The sequence below is a fragment of the Ahaetulla prasina genome, chromosome 3 (genome assembly GCF_028640845.1).
Source record: "Ahaetulla prasina isolate Xishuangbanna chromosome 3, ASM2864084v1, whole genome shotgun sequence".
NCBI lineage: Eukaryota > Metazoa > Chordata > Lepidosauria > Squamata > Colubridae > Ahaetulla > Ahaetulla prasina.
Window position 1 is genome coordinate 72,380,287 of NC_080541.1, and position 27,970 is coordinate 72,408,256.

General features: G+C 36.7%; 1 protein-coding gene across 1 annotated transcript in view; it reads left to right on the forward strand.

Annotated features, from left to right (window-relative positions):
* ATP9B (ATPase phospholipid transporting 9B (putative)) overlaps positions 1–27,970 on the forward strand; it is a 156,059-nt gene that overhangs the window by 123,712 nt on the left and 4,377 nt on the right. Inside the window, exons 16-28 of the mRNA XM_058175330.1 lie at positions 7,462–7,623; positions 7,900–7,992; positions 10,998–11,081; positions 14,068–14,238; positions 16,674–16,772; positions 17,982–18,071; positions 20,808–20,952; positions 21,728–21,792; positions 24,781–24,936; positions 25,057–25,121; positions 25,232–25,340; positions 26,620–26,677; positions 27,707–27,910. Coding sequence (XP_058031313.1) covers positions 7,462–7,623; positions 7,900–7,992; positions 10,998–11,081; positions 14,068–14,238; positions 16,674–16,772; positions 17,982–18,071; positions 20,808–20,952; positions 21,728–21,792; positions 24,781–24,936; positions 25,057–25,121; positions 25,232–25,340; positions 26,620–26,677; positions 27,707–27,910 — 1,501 coding nt within the window. The remainder of the gene's footprint in view (positions 1–7,461; positions 7,624–7,899; positions 7,993–10,997; positions 11,082–14,067; positions 14,239–16,673; positions 16,773–17,981; positions 18,072–20,807; positions 20,953–21,727; positions 21,793–24,780; positions 24,937–25,056; positions 25,122–25,231; positions 25,341–26,619; positions 26,678–27,706; positions 27,911–27,970) is intronic.

Here is a 27,970-nt window from a genome sequence, read left to right on the forward strand (position 1 = left end):
TTTTCTTGAATCACAGAGGCATTAAACCTATGGTCCAAACTCATACTAGTTCTGGAACAGCAATGGGATCAGTACATGTGATAATATTAGTGGGGAGGAGTGGTTAATGTTTTATTTGCTCCTCTCTAATATTTCCTCTCATAACTGAATAATTAGTTGTATTAAAAGTATAGTAAAGGGGAGAAGGGCAAGGTAATTGAAGACTGTACATGCACCAGCTTTGATAGTTAGAATGTTCAAAATGGTAGCTGTGAGCACTTGAAGAAGTGCTCGTCTCTAGTGTCTGTGAAGCAAGACTGATTCAGGTCACAATAGACTTGTGACTTCCGTGTGCAAAAAAAAATTCCGATGTTCCAAGTCTTAGACCAGGCAAAGGAATTAAAGCATTTCTCTCTTTAGATTTAGTGAGAGATGTATCTGGTTCCAAAGTGGTATCTCTCCTCCCTACCCTATGCCTTTATCAACAGTGTGGACCTAATGGCTCAGAGAAACCTCCAGAATAGAGCAAGAATGGTGTTTAGCATTGGGGTGGGGTGGAGAATACTTCTCTCATTGAATCAAAAAATCCTAAAAATACTTCTCTTGTTGAATCAAAGAACTAGAAAAATACATAAAAGGCAAAGATGCTTCTAGAATCGCTCCAAATGTTTTGGTAGTAGTCCAGAGATACTGTATTTAAAATAAACTAGACTATAGTCCTGTTTCATGTTCATGAAGGATTCTGTGAGCATTATTTTAATGAGCAAGAGAAAAAAATATGAGATGCAAGGTTATATGTTTATATAGCCATGGATCACATGGTGCAATTAACTAGACGTCGAGTAGGATGTTATGGAAACATTCAAACCCAGCCTATCGATTCTGAAAAGTAGCCCAGTTAGAACCTGAAATAGCCAATTTGGAGCCAAACTCAGCCAACCATGTCAGGAATTCAGAATTCTCTTTGCTTTCAAAGCAGGCAAAAAGGGGCCTGTCCGATTTATATGTTTTATGCTATCAGCCTACACAGAAGAAGTTGCAGGAGAAAGATGGCAAAAGGGTGGAGTTACAGCTCCATCCCCACTTTATCTGAGGGGTCATTTCTTTTTTAATCATTGAAAAATGTTTGTCTCCTAATCTCTTCCATCTGGGAAGACTCCAGTAATGGCTACTGACTGAGTCATCTCTGAACTGCCCTGCCGGCAGGTGAGTTGATTACCTCAAGGAGCAACTAACTGTCAAGTTACCTAATCAGAGGCATAATGTATTTTCAGTTTTCTCTAAGCATCTTTATATGTTTAAAATATTTTATTAAGTGTTGGGTGCTTAATTTTAGAGTAATCTAATAACTACAAAATCAGGTGATTTGGTTCCTTGATTTTTATGTGCACACAGGTACAACTATCTAAAATGAGGTTGTGCTATAAACTGCCAACTCAACTAGCATGTGAAGCCAAGCATAAACTAAATAATAAACAGATGTGAGTCACCAAATATAGAACATTCAAGTCCTCCGTTGCAAAGGGGCACAAATGAGATGATAGGGTATTAACGGAAAGATGCAATTTACAGGTCAGAATGTAATAGTAACCTTTCACAGTGAAAATTGAAAATTAACCTTTGGAGTATTGGATCATTTGCAACTAATATATTAGGCTTCTTAAACTTTAAAAAGCGTTGCTCTTGTGGAATCAAAAATGAGATTTTAAACTATATTTATTCTGCTGTCGTCCTCCATTAGCAATCTTTTAACAAAATTATAATTTAGAGATACTACATTAATGCAGTTCTGTGAAAAAGCCTCCTTTCCGATTTTGCATGACTGTTATCAGAACTTAATACATTATTGGTTTAAAGAGGGATTTGAGTAAACAATAACACCATAAATGGATTCATTTATTTCATACCCAGATCCTTCCAAATAGCAATATGCCAGGATTATCCATCTCTTGTTGCAAGGCAACTCTTAATGGTTTACGGGGTGTCAAACTTGATTTAATTGAGGGAGAACATTAGGGTTGTGTTTAACTTTGTGGGATGGGGGGGGTGTGGCCAGGTTGGGCCGGAGCACTTTGCCAGCGAAAAAGGCTCCTGAGCTCCGTTTTTGGCTGCCATAGCCTCCTGCAACCCTCTATCTGTGAAAATGAAGCGGCCCTCCCGAGCTCTGTTTTCACTGGCAGAGGTTGCAGGAGATCATGGCAGCCAAAAACGGAGCTTGGGAGCCCATTTTCTCTGGCAGAAGCACCGAGTGCCGGTCCTTCGCTGTTTTCAGGGTAGCCCCGCAGCCCAGATCTAAGTACCTCATGGGCCAGGTCTAGCCCCCAGGCCTTGAGTTGAACACCCCTCGCTTACAGTGTAATAAAAAATATACAAATACCCAGATAATTTTAAATATAAAAACAGATGAAAATTACAAAAACATAAAACTAAAATGAAAAACTCTGAAGCAACTGAGTGTGGGGGATTGCCTTCTCTATCAATGTGCCAGTAGCTTCTCCTTCAGGACCCAATGCCAGTCGACAAGCCAAATTTTAAGGTTTTTCCTGAGGGCTGAAAGAGAGGGAGGCAGATCTTCTCTCCTGCAGCAAGATATTCCAAAGTTCAGGGACCATGGCAGAAAAGGGCTCTTCTGGCTCCCACCAGCAGAAATTCCTTGGCTGATGGAATTGATATTAGGCCTCTTTTGCCAGCACAAATAGGCCAAAATTATTACCTCCGGGGCTCAGTATTTGCAATCAGACATTTTCCTGTTGCTGTTGCTGTTGATCGGACTCTCACATCATTGTATGGAAATTTGGTCTATTCCTCCATGTAATAGAGGAATTCAATTTTAATTCAATAATTTCTGAAGGTTTTCTATCACAGACAGCTCTTTTTAGAATTTTTGTTCAGGTCTAGATATGTCTGGAATATTGGCTTGGCTGTTGCAAAATACTGTAACCGTTTACTTGTAGACTTGTTCTTCTTGCTGCATGATCTATTTGCATTTTAGCTTTAGATGACAAAGAGCTTATCTCTCACAGCTACAGTCCATCTTTGCATGAAGGATGATTTTGTTTATGACGTAAATTAAATAAGCACCAAACATTGGTGTCATTTTTTCCCCGCTCAAATTTCATTACCAATCTTACGACGCTTTGGTGACAGTGGTAGGGATACGCAAAAATTCAGAAAAACTGAAAGGGACAGATACCTTTCACAGAGCTGCATGTGAGGTCTTCCAACCTCTTTTATTTTAGATTCATTTTTATTTCTTAGATGCTCACATTAATCTGGTCACACAAATTACTCAATAATGGATTATTTCTTTTTTTATTCATCACGGGTGTCTATGAGGGGAGAAGTCAAAAACAATATAACAGATGCAGTGTTGCAATTCAAACCCAGTGTATTTATGCACAGGCAAAAAGGGGTGGGGGCTGAATTGCAGTGCTAATTCCACCATCTTGCCTTTTTAAACTTCCCTCTGCAGCTGCTGCTGTTATTAGTATTTTCCATATCCAGATACATATTTAATAACTATTCTTGAAGAAAACTAGTTCAAAAAGTCTTTCTAGATGAGCTATTTTATAGATGCTTTTTTTTCTATGTCTTAAGATATACCTGCTGTACCTATGTAGGTATATACTCATCAGATATCTACATTGTGAGTTTTATAAAAAGCTGTAATCCAGTATTGTTGTGTGAATGTATTTCATTTCTCTATTCCCTGCAGTTAGCTGATGATTTTAATTTTGAAACAGGGCCTTTGTGAATTGCGACTTCTAATAAATTGCTTTACTTAAGGATCTTCATGATTTTATATCATTTGCTTGCAGAATGCAAAAAAGGCTTTTCCGCCTCTATATTTTTATTGTACTTAATAATATGAGCTTATTTTGCATTCAGAAATAATAAATAAGCCTAAATTATTATTTTCTTTCTATTAAAATTATATGATTTGAATTTTAGTGCAAGTATATTACTACAGGTAGTACTCAGGTTATGTATGATTCAGGTTCAGTGACTTTTTGAAGTTACACCAATGCTTCATGAATGGTAATTATAAGTGGTCCTCAAAATTCCTGCCACTGCGGCATCCTCTTGCAGTCATGTGATCAAAATTTTGGCACTTGGCAACCTGCCTATATTATTACCAGTTATTACCAGTTGTAGCATTCCCCAGTCACATGAGCAAAAGGACAGCAGTGCAGGCAAATAAGCCCCATCATCAGGTGTAAGGAGCAATTACCCATACACTGTGGGACAGACCAGAGAGGCAGCAGTGGCTCCTCAGGCAAAGATGGTAGCTGTGTGGAAAGTGCTGTTCAGGGGCCATGGAACTGGAGGAAATGGAGAGCTGAGGACTTCTCAGAAGCATAGTACATGCTCTGCAGTTCATGTTGAAAGTGCTTCTGCAGAACTGCCCTGCAGGCTTTAGTGAGAAGTAAAGGTAAGCCCAGCCCTGACAGAATCTACACTCAGGCCCTCTGCTTGGGTGGCCCAGCCTTCTTCCTGCAAAGCCTTGTGAAGGACCAGCGGCTTGCAGTCTGATGAATGCTGTGGGCCACTCCTCCAGCTGTGCCTCTGGGAAACCATCTTCCTGGAGCACTGCCATCACCTCTCCTGTCTTACCTGGCAATACTGTGCCATGCTCGCTGACCTGTCCCACTGCACTCTCCACAGTCTATATCCGTGGTGGTGAACCTATGGCACACATGCTCAGCTCAGCTCAGCTGGCGCACCGGCCAGCTGATTTTCAGGCCTTTTGGGCCCACCAGAAGTAGGGAAACAGGCTGTTTCCTGCCTCCAGAAAGCCTTGGCGGGGGGGAGGCCCGTTTTTCTCTCACACCTGGCTTCAGAGCCTTTCTAAGAGTCTGGGGAGGGTGAAAACGGCCTCCCCCACCCCCCGAGGCCAGAAACGGCCCATTTGCTAACTTCCCGTTCGGTGGGGAAGGCCGCTTTCGCCCTCGCCAGACTCCTAGAAAGGCTCTGGAGTCAGCTGAGAGAGAAAAATGGGCCTACCAGGCCATCGTGTGCCAAGAGCGGGGGGAGTGAGGGGGGGTCATGCACACATGCACAGGGGTGGGGCACATAGAATTATGGGTGTGGGCACTGGTCTATATGCTATCACTCGTCACGCCAATGATGTAAGATGAGGCTTCTCCATCCACACCATTGTCCTTCCACCTTCATTGGCTCTGTCCTGCTGCTTCCATCCTGCCCAGCAAGCTCCATTTAATAGACAAGTCTCTGCTGTGCTTGCATCTTAGGGCCTCACCCACTGCTTGATTATATTCAGCAGCTGGAGGAAGAATACAGTGAAGTAGCAGTGGCAGAGGCAGAGGCAGCAGGGGTAGACAGTGGTATGCAGGGTGGCCAAAAGGACAGTGATGATGAAGGAGATAGGTAGGTAAGGGGAGTTGAAGCAGGTAGCTTGCAAAGGCAAGAAATGCATGAAGGACTGCATTGTCCTGGCCTAATGACTACAATCTGGACTGCTGGGATGCTGTCACTAAGTGGCATGGTCATGTGATGTTTTACTTAACCATTTCACTTAGCGATGGAAATTCCAATTTCAATTAGGGTCATAAATCAAGGACTATTTATAATAGTCTAGAGCCACGTCATGGGGAGACAGCATAAAAATTAGATAGATAGATAGATAGATAGATAGATAGATAGATAGATAGATAGATAGATAGATAGATAGATAGATAGATAGGTAGGTAGGTAGGTAGGTAGGTAGGTAGGTAGGTAGGTAGGTAGGTAGATAGATAGATAGATAGATAGATAGATAGATAGATAGATAGATAGATAGATAGATAGATAGATAGATAGATAGATAGATAGAATGAATATGTTTTACTTAATATCTAAAAGCTTATCAATTACAATAAGGTTTTTATTATTTAATTTTATCTGCCTTGAATTCTTTATTCGGATTAAATTAATATATACATTTGCATATTGAGTTTTAATTCATCTGAACCAGAATGCGGTTTTATATCAGATAGACAATAAAGTGGCAGACTTGAGCAATAGATTTCCAAAAAAAGTTCTCATTCTAGTACATACATAGCTAGTACAGCTAGTACTAGTTCAATATAGTATTAAATCCTATAAGCTCCTCAAGTATTCTGGGGCCAGAGAATTTGTCAGATTTTACTGTCCTATTTTGAATGTAGAGGAAGAAATCTAATATCAGAGCACCCTCACAGCCAATATTTGGGTATGCTAGGTTAGGAATAAAATATCAGTGTTAGGGATTGAAATGACAAAATTATACAAAGCATGGCAAAAATGATATTTTCATTTTTATGTTACTAGAATTTGAGTGAAGCTAAATACTGGAGAAATGCTTTGGAAAAAAGGCAGTTGCAAATTCTTATCTTCAACAAAATTAAATTGCAGTATATATTCTTATATCCTTACTTAGTGAAGTCTGCCAATTTGAACTTCTTTTAAAGGGAATTATACAAATTTTGCAATGATAAGACTACTAATGTTTATTGGTTTTTTTCCCCCTAGTTAATTATTTGTTTGCTGAGGTTTATGTGCTGTTCCATTGCAACAGGACTTTGAAGAGCTTACATTTTCTTCTTATAATAAAAGGATTAAAATACCAAAAAGTATAATAAAATGAGAAACAGTAATCAAAATGGCAATACAAAAGTTACTAAAACAGAAATTAAGGTTATGAGAACAAAGCGTCCAACCACAGCCCAGTAACTTTTACTGGATCTCCTCCTAGGGCTTTCTTAAAAAGCCTCGTTTTAATGGCTTTCCTGAAACATTTAACAGTGTGGGAGCGAATTTGATTTTGAGTAGTAAGCTATTTCAAAAAATGAGAGGCTACAAAATTGAAGATTTGACCTAGAGCAGAGGTGTCCAACCTTGGCAACTTTAAGACTTTTGTGGACTTCAGCATGCTGCCTGGGGAATTCTGGGAGTTGAAGTCCACAAATCTAAAAGTTACCAAGGTTGGACATCCCTAATCTAGAGTGTTAGTGAAATGTAAGAAACAAATAATACGTCTGTGATAATACAATAGGAAAACTACAACCATTAAAATAGATTACAGAAAGAGAATAAACAATTAATAAAAAAGAAACAAAAGGAGAAAAAAAGGAAGGGGGATAAAAATAAGGATTGAATTTTATAATAATATAAATTGGTCACTGGTGATGAAAGCAATATATTGTCTCTCACATCAGGGATCTTTTTTCTTTCTTTTTTCTTTTTTCTTTTTTTTTTTTTTTTTGCTATTATACATCAGTTGACAAAATGTACTTTGCCTAGTTTCTATCCAATCCAGATTGGGAATCATACAAAACAGCTGTAAAAAACACAATAGTTATTGGATGTACTGAATCGATCACCATTTGTATATTGTATTCCTTTTTATTTTTTGATATTTTTCTGCACTGAATTTTATTGTGTTCATTTTGGTTTACACAGAGTACGATTGACTATAATAATCACTATTGTATTTTTATCTAGGTAGCTTTGGTTCAGTGGACAGAAAGTGTTGGTCTTACTTTGGTGAATAGGGATTTGACTTCAATGCAACTGAAAACCCCCAGTGGACAGATTCTGACATACTATATTCTGCAAATTTTCCCCTTTACATCTGAGAGCAAGCGAATGGGAATCATAGTAAGGGTATGTATTGTTAATGTTTTTTTCTCTCATTGGAATCCTGGTGAAAATATCCGATCTTGTACATATTTATAATAAAAGGACTGGAAGGAAACATAAATGTCTTCTAAAATATTTTAAGAGTAGATTTTGTTTTCATCAATTTTCATAGTATGAATCGATTCATTTCCTAACTTTTACAAATTCTATATTCTAGAAATAAAAGGAATAAATATTGTACGTATGGTTTTAGGTCAGCATTTGTTTCTTTTGTCCTTATGTTATTGTACTTATTTTTAGGATGAATCTACAGGTGAAATCATGTTTTATATGAAAGGTGCAGATGTTGCAATGTCCTCCATTGTTCAGTATAATGATTGGCTAGAAGAGGAGGTAAGAAATATAGCTAACAATTGCTTCGATTTTGGAAAAAACAAGTGTTTTACTTTACTATTAAAAATGTATAACAGTGGAATTTAAGAATAGAAACTGAATAATAATCTTTTCTAATCCAATAACATCTAACTTGCCTATATCAAATATAAAACAAAAACAAATGAATAATGAATTTGGGAAATTTTTATCTAAAGGTTCATCTAATAATTGAAAAGGAGGCAAAAGATATAACTAATTCAATGAGTAATGTAAAATGTTTTTTTCTGAATTCAGTATTTGTTAGAAAGCAAGAATCTTACTTTAAATCTAAACAGTCATCAAAAACATGATCTCATATATGCTCAAACTGGAGAGCAGAAATGTAACTGAAAATATATTTAAATTATGTATGAAAGCGTATGTTTTTACAAAATAAATGCATTATACTATATTGCTGTGCTGGACACCAGCAGTTGTCTTTATTTGACCTTACATACAGATAATATGGTAATGTGATAATCACACAATGCATGTTCATAATGGTATTGGCAATATAAATCAATAGTCGCTTTAGGCAGTTTGATTTAATCAGGGTCATGAATAAATTAAATTCCCTGAAGACTTAATAAAGTGTCATAAAAATTACTTTTGGTGATAATGATGTACAATTAATTGTAAAATACTTGCTTAATTTATTTAGCATTATGAGGTCAAATCGATACACATTTTGCATTAGAATGACAGAATTCTGCTTTTAAAAAAATGATCTTTTTAATTTTACTATTTTAATAGAGAAAAATAAGCTTATTCCAACTATTTTAATGATGTAGTGTAGACATTTTCTATGATAAATGTACAATATAGCCTGAAAAAATAATTTTGAAACTATATTTAAAAAATAAAAGGAACATGTACTCTAAGTCAGATGTGATAGAATAGGGATTTTGGAAATCATGTAATCCAATAAATCAGGCAGAGAACCAAGGAGAAAAAGAATATCTGCTCTAAGCTGTGTTCACTGTATTGTCCCGGTACATTTATGTGAAATATTGCATTCAAGGAAAGTGATTAATTTCTAAAACTTAACAAGGAACCTCACTTATTATTTACTCAAGGAAGAGTAAAGGATCCAAAAAGAGAGAGAAAGTGAACATCAGAAACATCTTAATTCGTTTAATAGAGCCGGCCTATTAAATTCCATGAGGGTTATTTTTTTTATTCATAGATGTGTTTCATAAATAGTCTTAAGGTATTTCTATCCTGCACCTAGGACATAGTCTTTGTGTTGTAATTTAATTTAAAAAAATTAATGAAGAAAACAATAAAGCATATTTAAAAGAAAACGGGAGAATAAAAATTGGAATAAGAGCAAAAATTGATGAAATGAAAATAACAATTTGGAACTGTTTAAAACCCATAGCTTAAAGAGGATGGTAAATTTTTTAGCAGAAGAAATTCTAGTCATTAGGGCATCAATAAAATGACTGTGTCCTTTATACCTCATGGCCTTATTGATCTGAGGAGCATGCCTGACTAAGCTTTCTGCAGCTTAATGTAGGACACTGAGAAGTTTAAATAGGAAAACATTTTTCCTCATGTAACTTGGATCCAAATATCTCCATAGTTAATTGAGTTGAATTTGTCCAATCCCTACAAGTATATTGGCATAGAATTTTATGCTGACATTCTTGGACTTTAAAGATACATTTAGAGAATCTTACAGTATTCTAGACTGGAGTTTAACTGGTTTTCTCTGCTAGATCTTATTTCAGAAGCCAGCCAAAGCTTGTCAAAGGTACTTCTAGCCAGAGAAGTCACCTGTGTTCCAAAAGATGATACAGATTCCCATATGTTTTTGATAATGCAGGGAGAATGTAGCCATTCCTCAGACTGATTGCAGATTTGTAACCAGGCAACAGTTTTTTCACCAACTATACATTCACCTCCAACTATTTTAAGCTTCAGTTAGTTTGCCTATATCATTTCCAAATGATAGATTGATAGAGACAAGAAAAACCTACTTGTCGATTGTAATACAGCCCAAATCTCCATGTAACTTCCCTATGTAATTTCCTGTATTATTAAAAATCATGGCCCAAAACCAGCACAGGCACTTCAGAGGCCAAGTGGCCATGGGATAAAAGAATCCCTCAGCCCTACTTTTTGAATTAGCCCTTCAAAAATAACCAGAGCTAATTTAATTTCCACTTGAAGGATGCAGAGGGCATAGGGAATGGCCTTGAAGGACAGGACACAGAGCTATTACCAAGGCCCGTGATTAGACATATGAAGTTTGAGCCCATTTCAAGAAACTAGTTTGAGTAAATGTCTTGGGAGACCCCTCTCTAGTTCATACAAAGATAAAAGGAGGGAAGCACATTCAGGCTTCCAAGGTTCTGTTACTATAGGTGTTACAGTAAAAGTAGTCATTATCTACATGGCATTGGTTCCTTAATCTGGGACAGAGATGACAAAGGGTCAAAGAAACATAGAAGGCAAATATCAGGAGGTGTCAGATTTCAGCCATCAGGGAGGACTGGAACTGATTACACAAACTCACAAGAAGATAAAAACTTTACATAATAAATTGTTAATTGAGAAAAGTTAATGAAAGAATTCCAGCAACTGCTCTGTTTCAAGGGCAAGTCCCTTTCTAAGAATCAGTATTTAAACCCTCCTGTACCTTTTTCTTTTGCCCACCAAACATAATATGCTTGGGTCCCTCTTTTGGGCAGGAATTTCAAGGTTTCCCTTATCCTGTCAGTTATCAGATCTATTTTGATATTGCCTTTCTCTGACAGTATGGGAATGAACTCCCACAATAGGAGAGTTATTGGTGCAGTTTAAATAATCTTACTGTTGACAATATGCAGCTGGCTTGATGTCTCAAGAATAAAAGTATGGTTGTGGATGAATGTACAACTTAATGTAAATTGACCTCATAACCTTTTGTCTTTTTGTATCAATGCATTGCAGCATGATTCATAACTATTCTTTAATTATTTATTTATTTGCAATTTTAGTGTGGTAACATGGCAAGAGAAGGTCTGCGCACTTTGGTTGTTGCCAAGAAATCCTTAACAGAAGAACAATATCAGGATTTTGAGGTAAAAAAAGTTGAAAGACAAATATTACATTGAGCTCCAGTAATGGCAAAATAACCTCTATTTAGTTCAGATATGTAATTTCTCTTTACTGTAGACAAGTGATAGGTGAGCTCCACCTCCATTGATTTCATCATTGACTTGATTTCTACAGCTTTCTTTTTTTGCTTTTTCTCACTTTCATCTGCTTCTGAATTGTTTAATCTTCTATTACTATGTTCATAAAAGTTTCCATTTAAGTGGGTGGAGGGAGATAGCTATCTGCCATGTGGATAATAATGTAATCTCCTTTTTTAGGTGGTCTGAGCTACAGCTGCATCCATAGCTTTTTATAACAGTGTCAATATTTTTATTAGTAGTTTTAATATGGCATTATTTATCCTATGCTAGTAATGTTGTTGTGGGGGGGAGGACTATTTTAGTGCACATTGTAGACATGGATACATTTTTCCAGTAATGAGCAAAAGTAACAGAATAACAGAATTGGAAGAGACCTTGGAGGTCTTTTAGTCCAACCCACACTCAGGAAGGAAACCTTATACCATTTTGGACAAATGGTTGTCCAATCTCTTCATAAAAACCTCCAGTTTTGGATACCCACAACTTCTGGAGGCAAGTTATTCCACTGATTAATTATTTTAACTGTCAGAAAATTTCTCCTTAGTTCTCTCCTTGGATTAGTTTCCATACATTGCTTATTCTTCTGCCCTCAGGAGCTTTGGAGAGTAGCTTGACTATCTCATAAGATAACACTGCTATCATGTCACCTCAGTCTTTCTTTTTAGACATACCCAATTCCTGCGACTGTTCTTCATATGTTTTATCCTCTAATCATCTTTCTTGCTCTTCTCTGCACTCTTATTAGACTCTCAACATCTTTTTTATATCATGGCAACCAAAACTGGATGCAATATTCCAAATGTGGTCTTATCAAGGCATTATAAGGTGGCAATTAACATTTCACATGTACTTGATTCTATCCCTCTATTATTGGCTTTTTTTGGCAGCTGCAGCACACTACTGGCTCATATTCAAGTGACCATCCACTAGAACTCCCAAGTTCTTTCTCGCAGTTACTACTGTTGAGCCAGGTACCACCTATTCTGTACCTGTGCATTTGGGGGTTCTTTGCCTACATTTCTGTACATTGAATTTCACACTGTTTAAAAACAAATTGATACAAATCCAATTGGGAGTCAATAATGTATTTATATAGGTAATATTTATATTGTCAAGGAATATAATTGTTCTTACCCCAGATTTTACAATGCAGGCAATCTTCAATTAATAGAACAGGCAATTCTTTTACTGATCAATGCATTCATAAATTGTGACATCATGTGATCAAACCAATTTAAGATGGCAATTGCAATGGTCTCAGCTGCCATCATTACATGAATCCCATGCAGTCACAGTATCCCACAGCCATGAGATTGGCATTTGCAACTTGTTGCCCTCCTTCCCTGTTGACTTTGCTTGCCAGAAGCCAACAGTGAAGGTCACAAAAGATGATTAGGTGGCAGTGGGATGCTGCAAGGTAGATGGTTGTCCTCTGAGTATGCAATCTCAACAACTACTCTGGCTCTTTTCCGGTCTTTTTTTTTTTTTTTTTTGTAAACACAACCTTCTTTCTAAAAGTTATTCACTCTATAGCAGGAAACATCTCTTGCTCTATATCTAGTAAGTCTATATAACAAGGATTCAGTTTTTCTTTTATATTTTTGTTGTCATATTTTTCTCTATTACTAATATTCAATTTCCAAGCAATATTATGATTAATCCACAAAGATGTCATATAATATAAGCAACACCTGAATAAACTCATGTGCCCAAACTCCACAAACCTTACTTTTGTTTATCGTTCACATTGACTAGTGATACAAGTATATGACTCTCTTTTCTGATCAAAGGAAAGTTTGTAAATTAGAAAAGAATTGTCCCAGAAGCTTTATAATTTTCTATAAAACCCTCCATTCCTGTTAATTATGTGCCACAGTTTTCAGGAATGAAATAGTAAATCCTGAAATATTACATCTTGTCATGTGTGAAACTTCAGCCCAGATAGTATGGTTGGTTACTTTGATTCTACAATACAATACAATTCTTTATTGGACAAGTGTGATTGGACACACAAGGAATTTGTCTTCCTGGTGCATATGCTCTCCATGTACATAAAAAGGAATTTGTCTTCCTGGTGCATATGCTCTCCATGTACATAAAAAGAAAAGATACATTTGTTAAGAATCATAAGGCACAATACTTAAAGATAGTCATAGGGTACAAATAAGCAATGAAATCATAATAGGAAACAATATAAATTGTAAGGATACAGCAACAAGTTACAGTCATACAGTTATAAGCGGGAGAAGATGGATGATAGGAACAATGAGATTAATAGTAATGCAGACTTAGTGAATAGTTTGACAGTGTTGAGGGAATTATTTGTTTAGCAGAGTGATGGAGTTCGGGAAAAAACTGTTCTTGTGTCTAGTTGTTCTGGTGTGCTGCAGTGCTCTATAGTGTCGTCTTGAGGGTAGGAGTTGAAACAATTTATGTCCAGGATGGGAGGGGTCTGTAAATATTTTCACAGCCCTCTTTTTGACTCATGCAGTATACAGGTCCTCAATGGAAGGCAGGTTGGTAGCAATTGTTTTTTCTGCAGTTCTATCAAAGTACAATTGATTCTATTGACTTCAAAAACTGAGATCAAATCAGGCCACCAAAAATAAAAAGTGGTAGCACTATGCAAATCCTTTTGAAAAAGACTTTAGACTAAGAGTTTGAATTTTACAAATATAAAATATTTACATTTCTTTCTGTCATTGGTATTATGTTCATTTACTTTTCATGCACATCATAGGGGAAATCTGAATTTCAGATTCTAAAGTGAATCTGTGAATCAAATAACCCTCTAGGGCTTGCATTTTGGACAATATAAAAATCTTTCATATCTACTTGAGGCTACAAATTACATTTTGTTTTCTCCTAGAGTCGATATAACCAAGCAAAATTAAGTATACATGACAGAACGCTCAAGGTGGCTGCAGTTGTAGAGAGTCTAGAAAGAGAAATGGAATTATTGTGTCTCACTGGAGTTGAAGATCAATTACAGGCTGATGTTAGGCCAACATTAGAGATGCTACGAAATGCTGGAATAAAGGTACTATATTTTTTTTATTCTTCAGTTTGTTTATATACATTTTTTGTTCTCTTACTGGAGATCTGTTGCTCTAACTAAGAATTTAATTTGTTTCATATGAGAAACATAAGCAACTAAGAATGTATCACTATTGGTCCAACTATAGGTAAAAGGAACAGAGAGAGAGAGAGCATGACAGAGAGAAGGAACATTAACTTTTTGTAGAATACATTTAAATATATTAACTAGAGACAATTATTTTGTCTTATGCAAAAAAGTAAAGAAAGTTCAGAAAATTCATTTGAATTTTTTTATTATAGTAACTTAGTAACTATACAATATACTTACTAACGATATACAACAATAGTTACTAAGAGTTACTATATTATTTTTTCCATGAATATATCCATATATATATTAGTATTAGTATTTATTAAATATCTATACCGCCCTTCTCCCAAAGGACTCAGGGCGGTTTACAGCCAACATAAAAACAATATTTATAAACAGAATTAAAAGACAATATAAAAATCTAATTCAATTTGGCTAGTACCTATTAAAAATTATTCAAAGAGCAATGATAAAACCCCACTTAAAACAATAGTATCTTAGGCCAACCCTGCGCGGTGAAATAAAAAAGTCTTGAGTTCGCGTTGGAAGGTCCGGAGGTTAGGGAGTAGTTGTAGCCCCAGAGGAAGCTCATTCCAGAGGGTGGGTGCCCCCACAGAGAAGGCTCTCCCCCTGGGGGTCGCCAGCCGGCATTGTTCGGCTGATAGCACCCTGAGGAGACCCTCTCTGTGGGAGCGCACAGGTCAATGGGAGGCTATCGGTGGCAGCAGGCGGTCCCGTAAATAGCCTGGTCCTGTGCCATGGAGCGCTTTAAAGGTGGTTACCAACACCTTGAATTGCACCCGGAAGACCACCGGCAACCAGTGCAGCCTGCGCAGGAGGGGTGCTATATGGGAACCCCGAGTGGCTCCCTCTATCACCCGCGCAGCCGCATTCTGAACCAGTTGGAGCCTCCGGGTGCCCTTCAAGGGGAGCCCCATGTAGAGAGCGTTACAGTAGTCCAGGCGGGAAGTGACAAGGGCATGAGTGACCGTGCACAAGGAATCCCGGTCTATGAAGGAGCGCAACTGGCGTATCAGGCGGACCTGATAAAAAGCTCCTCTGGCGACGGCTGTCATATGTTCTTCTAACGACAGCCGAGCATCCAGGAGAACGCCCAAGTTGCAGACCCTCTCCATAGGGGCCAATGACTCGGCTCCAACAGTCAGCAATGGAACCAGCATCCACAGCCACTCAGTCTTGGAGGGATTGAGTCGGAGCCTGTTTCTCCCCATCCAAACCCACACGGCCTCCAAACACCGGGACATCACGTCAACAGCCTCGTTGGGGTGGTCATGGGTGGAGATATACAGCTGAGTAACATCAGCGTACTGATGATATTGCACCCCAAAACCACGGATGATCTCACCCAGTGGCTTCATATAGATGTTGAACAGGAGAGGCGAGAGAACCGACCCCTGTGGCACCCCACACGTGAGGCACCTCGCGGCCGACCTCTGCCTCCCTGCCAACACCGTCTGCGACCGGTCAGAGAGATAGGAGGAGAACCACCGAAAAACGGTGCTCCCCACTCCCAATCCCTCCAGCCATCGCAGCAGGATACCATATATATCTGTTTACATTCGGCTAATGTTATATAACTGAATACTTCAGTATTTCATATACACAGAAGTTGTGATGGAGCAGATCATATTATTAGGATCATATTATTAGGATCACATTAGGATTTGCCTTCCAGGGCTTTAAATTTCAGGGGGAGGGGGGGATGTTTACAGATCTTGTCTTACTTTTTCTTTAATGGATTTATACATTATGGAGGACATTTTACTCTCTATTCACTATCTAGAGTTCCTTTGGTAGATTGGCAGCCATATGAATTTGTTTATTTATAAAAAGCTACCTATTGGGACAATAATATTAATTTATAACTTAGTTATATTAATTTATAACTTAGTTATTTCAAGGTTTAATTGGATAATATATATTTCAGATATTTGAATGTTTGCCATGAATAATAGAGCAATATGAATTACTATGATTTGTAACAGGATTCAGAGCATAAAATCTTGCAAGAAACTAATTATATGGAAACTTATATCTGTGGGAAGGAAAGAGTGAAATATACTTTTAACTGTAACTGTCCAGTTAATAGATGACCTAAGGAGCTACCACATTTGAATAGATAGAATGAGTTTAAATGCAGGTTGCTTTTGCCTCCATAGATTCCTACAGCTGGACTCTACATCTACTTGATGCAAAACAAAGCCAAAGTAATAATTTGAATCTTTCCTTTCCCCCCCCCCCCCTTAAGTTAATTTGAGAAAGATATGTGCACTGCTTTTAATATTATAAAGAATGAACAGTTAAATTCTAAAATTATCTCATAGATATGGATGCTAACAGGAGATAAATTGGAGACTGCGACTTGTATTGCAAAAAGTTCCCATTTAGTGTCTAGGACCCAAGATATTCATATTTTCAGACCCGTAAGTAGAACCACTGATATATTTTTCCCATCATCCTTAGCTTCTGTTGTCTTCTTTCCTAGAGCTGAAAGATGTGTTGGTTTCATGAAAATTTGTTATATATAATCCAAGAATTAAATGCAGTACAACCTTAATTGCCAAACACCCAAATTTTGCTCATGTGACCACAAGGCACTGCAACAAACATAATTTTGGGCATGGGCCATAAATGCATTCTTTTAGCACAATCATAATTTCAAGTGGTCACTGAATGAATAGTCATACATTGAAGACTATGGTATACAGCATGTGTAACACAGTTGTGCAGATAATAACACAAGGGACATGCATGTGGAGCACAAAAATGCTGTGCATGCATTACTCTGTAGCATCTTCTGACTTGGGTTGTCCTGCTCATGTTGGTTGGGGATATGAAAAATCAAGGCTAAACTCAGTTGGAGTTTACATAATAATGAGTTGCAGATATTTATCTGGATTAAGCATCTAAAGGAGAGCTTTTAAGCAGCACAAACCCCCCTCTTTTATGATCCCATAAACAAACACACGCACACTGGTTCATTCAACCAAATTTTTGCAAACATGTTTTGGGCATTTTTTTGTGTGGAAAAAAATTTAAAAAGCTATTAAATATCCAATAGATTTATTCACTCTTTAAATAATTGTTGCTAATATAAAATATTTATTTTGTGTAAATTTCTCAGTGTTAAGAGGGATTTGAAATGATTAAATTGAGAATATAATTTTAGCTGCAGGAGGCTTGAAATTATTTCGGCATGAGCATGTTGTGCTTCTGTGTTTGTCTTTCACACACTTGTCTTTTGCCCAAATGCATCTTTCTTCACTTCCTGAGGGTTTGATTTCTGGATGGGTCTTTGTCAGAACATTTTTTGAGGTGGGAGAGATAATCAAAATTTTCAAGCTTCTGGTCCATATTACATTCTTTCTTTTTGAAGAACACTAATTTAAAACCCTTTTGCAAATGTGTAATATATATGAAATCAAGAGGGAGAAAATGTAAGCTTCTAAGTGCAATATAACGTCGATTGTGCAAAGCTGGTTTGTTCCTTATTGAATTTGTATTTAAATCAATACGTTTTCTTCCACTTTCTACAGCTTATTCTGTATTGGATTATTCTATTTTCATAACAATGTATGCATCTAAAAAAGTCGTTCTAACTCTCTTTTACTTTTTTTATTATTATTATTCAGGTAACCAGCCGTGGAGAAGCTCATTTGGAATTAAATGCATTCAGAAGGAAACATGATTGTGCTTTAGTAATATCTGGTGACTCTCTGGAGGTAATGGCCTAGCTTTCATCAATTGCTGATAATATTGTTTGTGCAGGTAGATAGATTGATAGGCTTTCCAAAGGAGTCCCAAGCAGTACAATCAAGAGTCACATTTGTTTTAAATCAACACAACATTTAATACTAGATAGTTAGTTAGATAATACTAATTTAACCCAACAGAGACATTCCACATTTTTTTTGCCTGTTATCCTCGTGTCCCATGAAAGTTAAAAAAAAAAAAACTTCCTGTAGCTGGGGGTAGAATCCTAACAGTTTCAAAGTCACTTGGATATGTCAAAAGAAAAAAATGTTTGACAGTTGTGCTTCTTTTATATATGTACTATGCCACAGGACCCTCTCAGATACTTATTTATATTACACAAATTTTAAAACCAGTTTCTTGATTGTTTTAGAGAAATTATTTTTTGTGTCCTCAATCCTGCTCTATTCAAGTAATTTATGACTGTTGCAGCATCCATATGGTCATGTGATCAAAATTCAGATACTTGGCAACTGACTCATATTTGTGGCGTTTGCAATGTTCCAGGATCATGGGATCTCCTTTTTTGACTTTCTGACAAGCAAAGACAATAGAGAAGCCAAATTCATTTAAGAACTGTGTTACCAGGTTAACAACGGCAATAATTCACAGTAATTTTACTAACTTTCTTATAGCAAGAAAGATAGTAAAATAGGATAAGAGTAACTTACCTTCTCACTTACCATCTCACGTAGTTTTCAACTCAGTTGTGGTCATAACTCGAGGACTGCCTTTCATTTTTGCCTAGTACTTTCCAACTTGACAGGTCTGTTGCCTGTTTTAACTCACTTTTTAATAGAATGAAGTCCTGAATATGCAATTCTGAGAAAAAGTATTCATTCCTTTTCAAGTATTCTAAACTTCTGCATATCTTTTCTTCCCAATATTATCATGCAGATTTCCGTGATATTTAAAAGTCTGAACAGAGAAGTCACACCAAAGTTTTGTGTGCTTGATACATGTATTCTATGAATAAACTCATCCAATGTACAGTGTGCTATTGTAGGAAACAACTGGCCCTTTAGATCAGGGGTCTCCAACCTTGGCAACTTTAAGCCTGGCAGACCTTCAAGCTTTGCTGGCTGGGGAATTCTGGAAGTTGCCAGGCTTAAAGGTTTTTGGTGTGGTTTTTTTTGCATTTATATCCCGCCCTTCTCCGAAGACTCAGGGAGGCTTACACTATGTTAGCAATAGTCTTCATCCTATTTGTATATTTATATACAAAGTCAACTTATTGCCCCCAACAATCTGGGTCCTCATTTTACCTATCTTATAAAGGATGGAAGGCTGAGTCAACCTTGGGCCTGGTGGGACTAGAACCTGCAGTAATTGCAGGCAGCTGTGTTAATAACAGACTGCATTAGCAGTCTGAGCCATAGAGGCCACAGTTGCCAAGGTTGGAGACCCCTGCTTTAGATTCAGTCACCAGATGTACCATCTGTACCATGAATAGTAACCTCAACCAGATTCTTTGCTGCTATTAAGTTTCCCAGACCAGAACTCAGCTTACATTTCCTAGCTCTAACTTTACAGAGCTTAAGCTGGCTGCATGATTCAAATGGAGCAGAAATCTCCTAGAGATTCAGTGCAGTGTGCTAAATAAGAATCTTTATTGCAGCTGGATTGCAGCCATATTAAACAATGGATTGCTTTCTGTCAGCATGAGGATACATATACATACACACACACACACACACACATACGAGAGACAGCTTAAAATTAATGACCTCTTCCCTGAGAACAGCTGGCTCTTAGCAGCTACTCCAGTTTGAATTCCATGTCATGAACACTGACTTTATCCAAGGTGAGAGATGGGGATTACCTAAATTAAGCAGCAGCCAGTTCTAAAATCAATTTATCATATTAATCTTTGCAGCTGAAAAGGAGTAAGCCAAATATCTATCTGGGCTAGAGTCAGCATATACAAAACAGACTTTCCCACTATTCTTGCACATCACCAAATACCAATCAGGAAATAAAAGCATATTTAACAATTTTCAGATATAGTTGAAGTAAATTTCAAAGGACAACAACGTGTGGGTTTATTCCCCTAGTCTTTTTCAGACAGGAAAGTTAACCAGGAGACCCACAGAGCTGAGTGACAAGATATCCCATTAGCAGCGGAAATGTCCATCACCCACTAAAAAACAGCTCAAAAAAAATCACCAAATAAAAATGGAAAGAAATTCTCAAACATAGTGAGATAGAAATCAGAGGTCATTTTAACAGAAGAAATCTTCTGAGAAATGTTTAGCAGACGAAAGGATACCAAGGAACATCTATGTAGTTGCTAAAAATTGTAACTGATTTGATGGCATATAATCAATGCATAACAGGTTTCGGCAGCAAATGACATAGTAAGATAGAATACTGACCTTGTATTTCATTCATTCTAGTGAAAACAGGGAAATGGGAAAGTTGGAGGGGCAGCACCTATTGTAGTAAGGCACAAAACAGGTGCTCAATCTGAGCATAAAGTTTTCCTCAGTAGAGGAAATATGCGAGAGCCAGTCATTTTATTTTGGTCATTGACCAGCAAAACAATACACAAGAGTCACAACTGATTAAAGAAAAAACAGCTATAAAGTCATATACCACAAATAAATATTGTAAGCTACAAGTAAAATACAAATTGTAAGTTAAAGTTAAAGTTAAAGAATTTGGGATGTAAAAATTAATATAGTAAAGTGTATTTCTTTTCATAGGTATGTTTGAAGTACTATGAACATGAATTTGTAGAACTAGCATGTCAGTGTCCAGCCGTAGTTTGCTGCCGATGCTCTCCCACCCAAAAAGCTCACATTGTAAAATTGTTGCAGCATCACACAGGAAAGCGTACATGTGCAATAGGTTTGTATCAGTTTTGGTTTCCTTTCAATTGTGAAAGTAATTATTTGGCACAATAATGAAAAATAAATGAATCTTTTAAAAAGATTGCCACAGTAGGCAGACCTTTAAATAGAATGCTAAACATAATAAAGGAACATTTATTTCACTTTGTTTTGTTAAGATTTTTGCTAAAGCAAGTACAATTAAATCTCAGAACAATGACCAGTCAGAGTTTGAAATTGTCAGACAGTATTTTATTGGACTATACATAGCTTTGGATTTAAAGGTCAAAAGTTGTTAATTCTAAATCTTGTAACGTCTCCTTTGTAATTAATAGGAATGCTTTGAATATATCTCCCCAAGTTATGGGAAAATGGTGATAATAAGGCCTGTGGAGCACATGACAAGTGACATCCTCAATCATCACAAGTGATGACCATATTGGTTCTGAATTGCACAATTTTTTCTCTGGCACCTTGGCATCTAGTGGCATGTTGAGCCAGGAGCCATATAGCATCTCCCCTCCAACTTCTTGCTTGTTGAAACAGCCTATCATGTTCAATCACAATTTTTTTATTGTTTTCTGAACTATAACTTAGAAAATTGGGAAATCTTTTAGGTGCAACAATTACTTTTTTTTTTTTTTTGCTTTCGTAAGTTGAAAAAATAAAAACCGCTTTTAATTTAAAATGTAATTTAAATACCTTTATAGAAATTCAAGGTGAAATGAAATGCAGCTAGTAAATAATGAAACGCTGCCAAGCCAAACTTAAATATTCTGCACTTGTTTTTTCAGGTGATGGAGGAAATGATGTCAGTATGATCCAGGCAGCAGATTGTGGAATTGGAATTGAAGGAAAGGTATATTTATAAATTAGATTAAATGTGCTCTTAATAATAATATTTTAGGATTAACAGCTTCAAGTTATAGACAGTGTGATTTGTGATATTCATGCAAACAGACTTCTCTTATGCAGTCAATCTTTGCACTTGCTACCTCTTTCTTATGGGCTCTGAAGTAAGACATACAGTTTTTCTAGATGTGCCGACGTTATAAAATATGAATTTCTATCTTAGGACCTCCCTACTTTATTACCGCTCTATATACTGATATGATTTTGCCCCTCCCTGCATTCCTGTTTCTGACCATACAAAACATCAGAGTTCTCAGACTACTTTCTAAATAATTTTATTTACTTTGCTTAGTGTAATGGACCTTTTACTCACAGTTATTTTATATTTTTGTTTCATTCTTCTCTGGCTTTATTCTTCATGTTTACAAATGTCTTTTGCCAGATCAACCATATGACCTCATAGGCTACACTTCAAAAATATCACAGATGTAGTGAGGATTCCCTGTGTCTGCTTTGTTTAGGTGAGCAGCCCATAATAGATTTGTACTTTCAGTAGACAGCAGCTCCTCAAGATTTCAAGCCTCTCTCTGGAAGAAGATTTTATACACCTAGCATGTCCCTGGAAGACTGCAAGAGGCTAATCTGACATACGTTGAATCCTTCCCTTCTGTCAAGAGGTTGCCCTTAAATTTGTAGGCCCTGATCCTACTGACTTTTCAGAAGTCCTTCATTTTTATGACCTACAAGCTGAAACTGTTCCGAAATAAGGAAACAGGATTCTGATGATGGTGTTATTCATTCAGTCCTTTCCAACTCTTGGCAATTCTGTGGGCCAGGTCTCTCCACATCTTCTGATCTTGCACTACTTTGAGTTCTTCTGTTTTCTGGCTGGTGTCAGCTTTGATGGTAGACAGGTTCCTACCTCAGCCAATCCAGATGACTCTGTCTAACCAGAGTCCAATTCAGAATAATATTTTGTGAAGAAATTCCAACTGGCCTTAGGAATAGGCAAGGAATGACTGGATCTTTTGGGACATACTTTCAGCGAAGATAACTCCCCCCTACCACCTTAGGATGAAGACGACTCTTTGCTTTGTACCATGATGGACCCTCCAGTGGTGGTTGCTATGCAAGAGGAGGGGAGGGCAGTTTCCAGCTCCATCTAGTTCTGCTTTGCCAGATCTGTTCATTGACCCTGTCAGAACCAGGATAGGGCATGGCTGGAGGGTAGCACAGGAATGGTTCCTTCTTTGTTGCCCTTGAATTAATTGAACAGTCTTTCACAGAGAAGAGGGAAGTGAATCTGATAGGGAAGGTGGTGTAAAGGAATTTAAATTTGGGCTTGAAAATGAGCAATAATTATGGGGGATTTTCAGAAAAGATTACTCATTCCTGAGAAAGAGGAAAGCATAAAAATAACTCAAGATAACTCTGTATTGATTTTGTTTGGTATAATATAAATCAGGGGAGAAACTGTGACAGGCTTTCAAGATTTTGTTATTTTACTTTGCAACAATGAAAAGCATTTCTAGAATTCCTGTCATTCCTGTTTCTTGACATTGCCTGTCTCAGAAGACTGACATATTCAGAACAGTCTTTCAGATATTCTTCTGGTTGAAACTAAATCACTGTAAATAGGATTGCTGGATAGTATTCCTCAGACAGGATTAAAAAAAAGAAACTAGTTAAATTTTGATGCTTTCTCATCACAGTGTAGTCCTTAATATAAGATCATATATCAGTTAAAATGGAAACATTCCTTATTTTTCTCAACTCATAACCTCTTTTGGAGGAGTCTCCTTTGTCATTTCATCTGCGAAAGTTCTGCTTTCTGACTGGGCAAGAGAAAAATTGACGTGTATTTCTTACTGTTTGTTGTAGACCCAACAGACATAGGCTAAGTTTGTTGGGTCTAATCCAGGAGGCGTAGAAAACCAACCCTTTAAAAGTGAGAATTGTTTAGCCCCCAAAGAGATGACACCCTCTAATGACAAAAGCTGACAAAAGTGACTAGAAGATTGGGACTCAAACCATCTGCCATCCACGCTACCAGGTATCTTCCACAGTTCCATTCTGCCCATACCCTGCACCCAAAACCCAACAACACCAAGGCCCAAATAGATGCTACACTATTTGGTGAAATGTTAAGCCAATCCTGCAGAATATAAACAAGGCAGTCCTAGTGGAGCTTTTGATTTTATCAACTCGAGAATGTTCTTTGGAGAACATTTGATCTATTTCATCAGGAAACAAGTCAACAACGACACAGATGCTTATAAATCAGTGAGGATAAAAATTTCGGCTTCTATCCTTGTTTCTATCCTTACTCTCTAACTTCTGTAACTGTTTTCGGCAAATGCAGGATGCAGTACACGGTCATTGTCTACTTCTTTCAGTATGCATTTTTAGGGAAAGCAACACTGTCAGTAGTGTTTCAGTGACTTCTGATACTTAAGCAAAAGACCAAATAAATGATTTACAGAGAGAAAAGGGTAACGTGATATAAATTCCAGCAACCTGCTCTTCTCGCCCTCAGAAGTAGTATTTGGATTTGGGGTCTCATTCTGGCAAAAGCTGATGGAGGTATAGAATTCATATCAGTATATAGGACAATTCTGAAAATGCCCAATTTCTGCCAAAAAAATCTTAATTCTAGAACATGGATGTCCAACCTTTTGGCTTGCCTGGGCTGGATTGAGTGAAGAGGAATTGTCTTGGGCCATATATAAAATATATAATATAGTTTTATAATATAAAATCACATAACAATGTTCAAAGTTTATACAACCTTGAGGGGTTCGTTACTAGCTATCTAGGACCCCTGGGCTGCAGTTTTGACATACCTGTTCTAGAACTTTTTGAAAGTTATCCTCCGAATTAACCTAAGCATATTGAGACTATCAAACTAAGTATATTAACAATTCTTCACTACTACTCAAATTTCATATCCAAAGTGCTACACTGATCATTTAATCATTTTAATTTTTTTATTTAGGAAGGGAAACAAGCTTCCTTGGCTGCTGATTTTTCTATAACACAATTTAAACACATTGGTAGACTGCTGATGGTACATGGTCGAAACAGTTACAAAAGATCAGCAGCTCTAGGTCAATTTGTCATGCACAGAGGCCTTATTATTTCAACTATGCAGGTACCTATTTTTTCTTTATGAACAACTTATAGAACCTTCTTTTTTTCTAACTTTGATAACACCTTCCACAATATTGTATGATGTATAATAATCTCCATGTAACTGCTTATATTTTTCTAGGCTGTATTTTCATCTGTCTTCTATTTTGCATCTGTTCCTCTATATCAGGGTTTCCTAATGGTGGGGTAAGTAGCAATCACAATGCTTCAAATACTTTATTTCAAACTGAAGAAGTTTATGTAGAGAATATGGCTTTAAACAATATTCAACTGTTTTAAAATTGTTTTTCTCTAAGGTATGCAACCATATACACTATGTTTCCAGTCTTCTCTTTAGTGTTGGATCAAGATGTAAAACCAGAAATGGCACTATTGTATCCTGAGCTTTACAAAGATCTTACCAAGGTGAGCGCATTCAAATCTCGCATGTACCTGGCATTTTTTGTTTTGAAGTACAAAACCGGAAGTAAGACAGAAGGCAAAAAAGAACAACTCCTTATTCCTGATGAAAAGTCTCCAAAGATTGGTTGGTTGGAAGGATGGGTAGTTTAATGTGTGGCTGTTCTCTAAACACACACTACACTGGGTAGCTAACAGTTAATTAAAAATAATTAACAACAAAGAATGCAATTTAAAAAATAACTTGAGACAACATAACATCTTCGGAACACTCAAAACATACAACCATGACACCAAGATGAGTTCTCACCAAATTAGCTGGCCCAATGCCTTGTGGAAGAACCAGATCTTTAATGGTTTATGGAAGCTGGTAGCTTCAGGGCAAACTAAGTGGTACGCTGTCTGTAAGGAAGCTAGTATTTTTTTTGTGTGGGGAGAGCAGGAAGAAAATTAGGTGATATAATTTGCTTGGCAGAAAATTAAATTTTAGAAAAAACCAGTGATGTCATACTCACACTCATTTTGCTTATGTTTTTAAAGTTAAAAATATTTCAGGAGTTTACGTTCTACCTTTGTCCTGTCAAAGAATTTAAAGGCCAGATTCCTTCTTTGAGCATCTATTATAAATAAGTATTCACTATTTGGATTTTTTGTTTCTTTCTGACTTTTAAAATAAAAGTTGGCTGTACTCTTGTTGTAATCCTGAATAAAATTCTTTCCTTGACAAAACCCAATGATTGTGGTCATTCTCAAAATGCTAAACAGGCTGAATCTTTTAGTATTTGGTTATAGAAAACTAAGGAAATATAGCAGGTATAAGTTAGCTTGGAAAACTGAAAACAAATCTGAGAAAGAAGCAGCATAAAACTTATCCATATGATTGCTAAAACAATACATGTACTGATGTAATTTCACTCTTCTAAAATTAATCCCTAAACATCTAATTTTAAGTGGACTAATACACTTAATCTAGAATCATCTATTTTAAGATTAACTTTCAATAACAAATATCTTGATTGTAGCTTATATCTGATAAAACTGAGAACATTATTTTTCATGTCCCTGGCAATGAGAAGCTTGAGAAATAATTCTAAAGAAACCAAATGTTTGCAATTCCTTTGTATTATTTTGGGTTTCTTGTATTCTTGAATTATAGTATTTTAGTTCCAAACAACTGGGAAGACTCCCAACAGGCCAACATGAAGATTGCTTCTCCTTTTATTTAGTATGTCAGATGCCTTTTTCTGCAGTTGTTAAGTAACCTACTCTTTGTTATTTCTTCTAGGGACGATCCTTGTCATTTAAGACCTTCCTCATCTGGGTTTTAATCAGTATTTATCAAGGTGAAGTTCTGCTTCGTATTAAGAACAGTACTATTTGAGTTTCACAATTACATTTTCATTTTTTCATTTGAATGTTTCATTCACATTATTTTAATAGCTGTTTAAAATATGATACTGAAATAACATAAAACTTCTTTTTAACACCACATAGGTGGTTTACATGTTTGTTTGTTTGTTTGTTTGTTTGTTTGTTTGTTTGTTTGATGCATGCCACTTTAAAGTGAGATTTTTAAAAAATAAATTCATTTCATGCATTACAAGTGTAGGCATGATTGGGCATTGGATCGTGTCCCCCGAGTCCACATGGATAGTTGAATATCATAAAAGTGTGTTTATGGGATTTCTGTATTGCGTTCGCATATATAAATCCCCTTTTGAATGTGTGAATGTGTGAATGTCAGGGATATAGTCACCATCATAATGTGAGATCGTGGAGGTTGAAAATATTTGAATGGACTTGATCAAATTGTAACTAACGCAATCAGAAAAATATCCACATGAATTTCATATACTGCAGAATGGTTTTCTCCATAGCACTCTAGGAATTTTATTTCAAGATGTTTGCATTGTAGTGTTAGTTCAGAATATACGTTCTTTCTTTTTTTAACATATTTATTTTCATTTATGAACAAGAATAAAATACAAAACAGAAAAACATCCAACACCAGTAGTTAAAAAAAGAAGAAAAAAATTCTTTTTAACTTCACAAATAAATGAAAACATGTTGTTCCCCTAAAGCAGGGGTGTCAAACTCACATCGTCACATGACGTATCATGACTTTTCCCCTTTGCTAAACCGGGTGTGGGCGTGGTCAGCGCATGACGCATATGACCCCTGCTCTAAAGTAACTTATTTATACAACAGATGGAATGTATCTAATTCTTAACTTTTACAGCACTGTTCTCAGAATGATTGCAAATAGCTGTTTCTTGTGAAATGATCAAAAGTTGCAGTTGTAGGGCACATGCATGTCACACTAGTCTGTAAAGTGAATCAGTAATAAAAATGTGTATGTCTGTGTTTCTTAGGTGGCATTTTGATGTATGGAGCCCTTCTGCTTTTTGAATCTGAATTTGTCCATGTTGTTGCCATTTCCTTCACGGCACTGATCGTGACTGAACTCTTGATGGTTGCTCTCACTATACGCACCTGGCACTGGTTAATGATCGTGGCTGAAATCTTCAGTCTTTGCTGCTATGTAGCTTCTCTTGCATTCCTTAATGAATATTTTGGTGAGTAGCTCCCACATGTATAAAATACTTAGCTGCTTTTTTTAAAAAAAATGATGGAAG